The 6,826-nt window shown below is 43.1% G+C and overlaps 1 protein-coding gene across 1 annotated transcript; it reads left to right on the plus strand.

Annotated features, from left to right (window-relative positions):
* The first annotated feature begins 2,720 nt into the window (after positions 1–2,720).
* On the plus strand, positions 2,721–6,344 carry irx3a (iroquois homeobox 3a). Its single transcript, XM_080765335.1, has 4 exons — positions 2,721–3,143; positions 3,717–4,761; positions 5,551–5,617; positions 5,972–6,344. Exons 1-4 carry the CDS (start codon positions 2,934–2,936, stop codon positions 6,024–6,026), a joined length of 1,377 nt encoding a protein of 458 aa, XP_080621461.1. The 5' UTR covers positions 2,721–2,933; the 3' UTR covers positions 6,027–6,344.
* The last annotated feature ends 482 nt before the right edge of the window (positions 6,345–6,826 follow it).

Genomic DNA, 6,826 nt, shown 5'->3' on the forward strand with positions numbered 1-6,826 from the left:
TAATTCATACTCAAGTCCACTTGTAGTCATTTCTGAATGCTGTATTGATACTTTTAAAGTAAAACTAAAATGAGATAGCCTACTTTTTCCACCACTGCTCGCGCGTGTCCTCCTTTAAAGCACTTTAACACTAAATTGGCTATATGGCTATAAGCCAACTCTGAAAGGATTTTACTTTTATTAGGCTATTATTAGGCTATAACCCATATGTATACATAAATAAACGTAAGGTATACCTATTACTATTCTGGTTGTTAGTAGTATGGTCGTCATCATTATTACACTTTGCAACAATGGCAACCTTATTAGTTTAGTGTATTTACAGTAGCTTGTGCGGCTGTCCCATTGTGCCTTTAGTGTGGTGATCTGGAAGTCAGACAGAGGACAGTTTACAGAGCCTGTCTATACAGTTTGCTTGCGAGAGACTTCGTCCTAATGCTTTTATGGCCGTGCTAGTTTGTCGGGCCGGTGTGAAAGTGTTAAGTTAGTGCCTGTGTGCGTGTGTGATTGGTGTAATAAATCAGAGGGCTGCTGTCCTCCAGGGGCCGCGACAGGTCCCGGGGATCAGAGACACGTGTCCATCCGGACTTGGAGCTGTGCTGAGCGGACACGAGCAGCCAGGCAGATCCCTCTAGCTATAGCCTACACTCGGCTGGACTATATATATGTTCAGCTCAGCAGCAGCATAAATAGTTGAAGCGTAGTTTGATTCAGTTGGGTATAATACTTTGAAGTTCTCTCTTTTTTTGTCGACACGCCAACACTTATTCTTCTACTGATTCAAAAATGTCAAACACCTCCCTGAAAAATGTCTGGACCCCCCTGTGTTTACAGTTCGCACGTCCCGTCCCGGCGTGTGTGTGTGTGTGTGTGTGTGTGTGTTTGTGTGCGCGCGCGCGTGCACGTGCGTCGAGCGCGCGCGCGATCTTTATGGTGTGAGTGTTATTGAGTGCAATGTAGTGATTACCATTCCGGTCGGGTGGCATCAGTAATTAATAACCCCGCACTGGATGTCAGAGAGACAGGCAGAGTTTACAGAAACAAGGCGTACATGCAGCCTCGTGGGCTGGCTCTGTGTGAGAGAGGAAATTATAGCTGCTATTATCCCTCTCAGACAATGATAACTATCAGCTCCCTCCAAAAGAAGATTAAAGGTTTATGCAAGTGCATAGTTCTTGGAAACGGGATCACATCATCCAAACCTAACTCAGATTGATGGGATTTCGTCCTGCCAGTGTCGATATTGCGCTCATGCACTCAAGACTTTACAGTACACCACCATATTCAAATAAAACCGCGGCAGCAATAAATAATTCAACCCCACAGTTGTTTTGCAAACGATTAACAAAACAGATGATTGTATACAAAAATGAGGAGGGGGGGGGGGGGGGGGGGAGGCTGTTGTAATGCGATTACGGATGTTATATATTGATTCGTGGAATTTCAATTTTGACTCCCCTTGCTCTGTGTTTTAAATCTGTTTTAGTACAAGAAACATCAGGTTATATCAAATTAATCTGATGGATTTGTTAAAGGTGACCCAGCCTGTCTGGGGTGGCAGCTTGCATAGGAATTAAAGCCTCCAGTCCGCAAACAAAACTAACGTTGTTTATTGTTTTTTTCGGCAAATCAAATATTGCTTTGACAAGGAAGTATTTTAAATTATTTTTCATCATTATTAGGCTATTGTTAACAGTTGTTAACATTGTTATCAGTAATCTGCATTTAGTGGTTGTTGTCGTCAATATTATTATTTGTTTAGTTGGTGTTGGGAATTATGCTGATGTAGGCCTACAAGGCTACATATGGTGAATTTCAGTTAATTTTATTTGGAGTTAATTCTAATTCTAATGTCCTCGGAGTGTCATTTCCCAGAATAACACAACCTCCACCGGAATCCACATCGCCTACTGTTTATTAGTCATCGTTGCCATTGTCGCTACTTAACTCTGAGAATTCATTAGCGGTGCTTATCGTGGAGCTTTTCGTTTCTTGTCAGCGCTCTCTTTGATGTCAAGAGTGCTACATGTGCAAGCCCGTTTGACTGTCCCAAATTATTAGAACGAATTGATCCCATAACACCTCGAAATGGTGTAAGAAAACACAGGCCTGCTGCTCTCTTTAGACTTTTTTTTTTAACCGATGTTCCGTTTAATGCGGAGGACGTCCAAGTTTAGTCGACACAAAGAAAGACTGCTTTACTCTCTATACTTGTATGGTTTAGGAAAAAAGAAAGAAAGAAGAAAACCAAAAAGCACACACAAAGCTCGCAGAGAAGTTAATCAGTCAACAACACCTGCATATTTAAGCGTTTGTCCCAATAAATGACCGCAAATTGTAAATTAGTGCAAAAATGGGGGGTTGGCTGAGACGAACAAATAACAAACGAAATGATTGGCGAGCCATAAAATGAGATTTGAAACCCATTCAAATAAGAGCCCGCGACGTCAGTGAGTGCACTTATCCAGGAGGGAGAGACAGAGAGAGCGAGAGAGCGAAAAGAGCGAGGAGAGAGAGAGAGAGAGAGAGAGAGAGATGAGAGAGAGAGAGAGAGAGAAGAGAGAGAGAGAGAGAGAGAGAGAGAGAGAGAGAGAGAGAGAGAGAGAGAGAGAATGAGGGTGTGTTGTGCCGTGTGAGATTTGAGGAATGGGTGGGGCTTCTAAACGACTAGAAATGTCAATCTGAGCAAGGAGTCCCCAATAATCTAAGGCAATCTGTAAGGACCTGACCTTAGTCCGTCCGGATCAATAGGGAAGCGAGAGTGGAAGAGTGGAAGGAAGGCGCAATCGGATCGTTTACACACTGGCTGAGGAAATATAGACTTCCCCTATACTGCACTTTGTTGTCGTACACTCAGTGTAAAGTGGATATCACCGAGAGGGCGATTCCCCCTGCTTTGTGTGATCGTAGCAGACTTTTTTTCGTCCACCACCATGTCTTTCCCGCAGCTGGGATATCAGTACATCCGACCGATATACCCGCCGCCGGAGCGCAATGGTCGAGCCGGGACGGAGCTGAGTGCGTCCGGGGCGCTCTCCAACGTTCTCTCCTCCATGTACGGATCTCCTTTCGCCGCAGCGGCGCAGGGAGGCTATGGAGCGTTTCTTCCTTACTCGAATGATATATCCATTTTCAATCAATTGGTGAGTTGAGTAGCCTACCCTCGTAACTTTTGCCGTTGATTTGGGTTTTCTATTTGACTTTAATAAATAGGCTATACATGCAGATGCGAATCGAGAGTGAACTTTGGCAGTAATTCTAACTTGGGAGGGGGGTTTACTCGGGTGGACTTTGCCGTGAGCCTTTTGGGGGACTGGTAAAAGTGTGCTAAAAGTAGTAGCCTATATGAATAGTTGAACTGTATTGCTTTTCCTAGCTTTCAACCTTGACAAAGAGCAGTTTGAATGTTCCGTGAGTGTATTAGGATGGTTTGTTGAGCATAAAAATGTGACCTGTGGTGTGGTGCTCTGCCCTGCTCAAACGCGGTAAAAGAAGTAGTGAAGTTGAAAATAAATAGGCTTCTTCATCTGAACCCCCACGTAATTATCGTAAATTAGTATTTTACATGATTGCGCTGGCAATAAGATATAGGTAGGAATTATCCATTGCAATACCAGGCAGCGGCAGCAGCAGCAGCCAGCCAGCCCCGCGTTAATATTTCACCATGTTTAACATACATATACTCATGTCGGGTCCATTCTTTTGTTGTGTTTTAGGGTGCTCAGTATGAGCTAAAAGACAGTCCAGGAGTCCAGCACCCGGGGTTCGCTCATCACCACCACCCTGCTTTCTACCCATATGGCCAGTATCAGTTTGGTGACCCGTCCAGACCCAAAAACGCCACAAGGGAGAGTACCAGCACCCTGAAGGCCTGGCTCAGCGAGCACCGCAAGAACCCCTACCCGACCAAGGGCGAGAAGATCATGCTGGCCATTATCACCAAGATGACGCTCACCCAGGTGTCCACCTGGTTCGCCAACGCCCGGCGGAGGCTCAAGAAGGAGAACAAGATGACCTGGACTCCCCGGAGTCGCACGGACGAGGAGGGGAACGTTTACAACAGCGACGACCAGGAGGGGGACAACGACAACGACAAGAGGGAGGACGAGGAGGAGATCGATTTAGAGAACATCGACACGGAGAATATCGAAAACAAGGACGATGACTTGGACGATCAGGACGACCTGCATTCTGACATTAAACTAGACGGCCGGAGTGACTCTGAGGTTTCTGACGGCTATGAGGATTTACAAGGGCACGACCAGAGGTTTCTAAAGGCGGTCGGGAAGGAGGGCAAAGACATCCAGCACTTCCACAACAGTCACCACCACCACCATCACCACCACCACGCGTTTGAAATCAAGTCGTCCCAGGCCGACGCGGAGCAGCTGAAGCTGAACCCGGCGTCCACCAACAACTCCCCGCCGCCGTCAGAAAGCAACGCCGCCCCGGTTCAAAAGCCAAAGATATGGTCCTTGGCCGAGACGGCGACGACCCCTGACAATCCACGCAAATCCCCGCATCAGGCCATGAACGGTAACTGCCAGACGACCACCACTATCATACCCCCCCATAGACTCATCTCTTGTCCCGTTGGGAAAATCCAGAACTGGACAAACCGGGCCTTTTCTGCCCACCAGTTGGCTTTACTGAACTCGAATCATTACCTCGGACTGGCGAACCAGGCCACAGCCAACGGCCTGGCGCTCTACAGCAGACACACAGAGGACAAGAGCCATAGCTCAGAGACGACAGTCACAGGTACATGTCCCCGACACTGAGACTGAGCATGTACAGACATACAGGCTGTAGCACCCCGTTGTTGTTGTTGTTATTATTATTGTTATTATTATTAATTAATATTATTGTTATTATTTTTAATTATTGTTTCACATGCCCTCTTTTTTATTTTATTTTTTTAAATCCTATATATTCTCTATAGGGTGTAACACAATAATACAGAAGGGTTATAGGTTAGGGCCCCGCAGCCCTGACAGTATTTGTACCCTAAATTAATGTTATTCCTGCCGGCTTCTTTCTTTCTTTCTTTCTTTCTTTCTTTCTTTCTTTCTTTCTTTCTGTTTTTTCTTGAGGCCATACAGATGCTCATGTGTTTCAGTGTTATAATATCTTTGACGTGACTTTTACTTTCTTTCTTTCAAGTTGTGTTGTGTGAATGCTTCGAAGTGAGCGTGTGTTAGACTTTGTTTTGTTTGTTTATTTGTTTATTTTTAATAAGTGCCCAGGAGAGTATTTTTAAAATTGGATTGGGTTAGGGAAAAAATGTCCTTGGATTTTGTGATATAGCTGGCTTCCCCGGTTTGTTTTTGTTACACCTTGTCCTACTGAAGGAAGGCCCCATGTGTTTGCATTAGACGACTGGTTAAACTGAATTCTCAGAGATTTTTTTTCAGTTTTTCTTTTTTTAAATACATCCTTCCCAGACCTTTTTTTTCTTCAGGAACAAACTCGCGGCATCTGTGATGTGTTTTTAATAATTAGGTAGTTAAAATTAATGTATTTTTCATTGTTTCATTACCATTATTTCAGAGAGATCTAGTGCCTTGGAAGCAGAGAAAAGGTTGTTAAAAACAGCTTTCCATCCTGTTCAAAGACGGTAAGAGGCTGTCATTTTAATGCCGTTTTGGGATTTTTTTAATTTACTTTTTTTAGATGCCATATCACGTTTTTTATGCGTTATTTATCCAAATTAGCTTCTTCTTTTGGTTTTTTCCATGCGTTTCCACAGACTTGTTTGGATCCCATCACGTTATGTGCGTTTTTAATTTCGTCATGCAAATTAGCCAGATTCATATTCCACTCAGAAACACAGAGGCTCTTCTTTTTTCAAAGCAATCGTCACTTTTATATCACTTTGTATTTTAGCTCTTTATGCTTAATAAGGTTATTAGGCATTTGTTTTGTATTCTATAGCCTACTTCATTTGTGTCCTCCTTCTGTGTGTTTGCAGGCCTCAGAACCAACTCGAAGCAGCAATGCTTCTTTCTGCTCTTTCTTCCTCCTAGTTTTTTTTCTCCACCCCTTTTCTTCTTTTGTTTAATTTCATTCGAATATGTTGTATGGAATGTAAAATAAGAATAACTACACCTCTGTATACTTACCTTGTAAGCATGTCCTGTGTAAACCTGCTAATGTAATAATGTATGATCCTAGTCTGTGAGGTTTTTTTTTCTCCCTCTTCCTCTTTTCTTTTCTTTTTGTAAGTTCTGTGAGGAGTTTGATGTTCAAATGTTTTGTATATAAAGTTAAAGAAAATGTACATACTTGTGAACCAAATTGTACAAGAAAGTCTATATTTTGGCTAATAAATGAACTGCTGCAACTTTAAAGAAATGTGTGATTTTGAAACTAGGCGTTTTTTATCTTGGGATAATTATAGGGAGTGTTAATGTGCCAATTATTGTTGCATTGCACCTTTCAATTGCATTGCCTTTGGTTTGCTGTGTGTTGGATGGCTTGAGGGCGCACGCTTTTCTTCTCTATGTGGCGGTAATAAGTAAATATTCCAGATGGATCCAAAGGCACTTTTATGGAAAGACTTACGAGTAATTAGCCAAGAAATGTGCGGAGCACATTTGGATATTAATGTTGTGGGGATTATCCCTCTATAGGAGCATTAAGAACCGAGTTTGAATGAATAATTATTTCATTAATTTGGCGCCTGAAATTGTCCCATATAAAGAGAAATTGAGTAATGAATTATTATGGAAGTGGATTGTTTAATTCCGCTGGATTTGTGGCGCGCGTGCACGCGCGCGTGAGTGCGTCAGTATTAGGCTATTTGTAATGCTTTTTAGTTTACAAA

The sequence above is a fragment of the Protomyctophum bolini genome (assembly GCF_963924005.1).
Source record: "Protomyctophum bolini genome assembly, chromosome: 1".
Taxonomy (NCBI): domain Eukaryota; kingdom Metazoa; phylum Chordata; class Actinopteri; order Myctophiformes; family Myctophidae; genus Protomyctophum; species Protomyctophum bolini.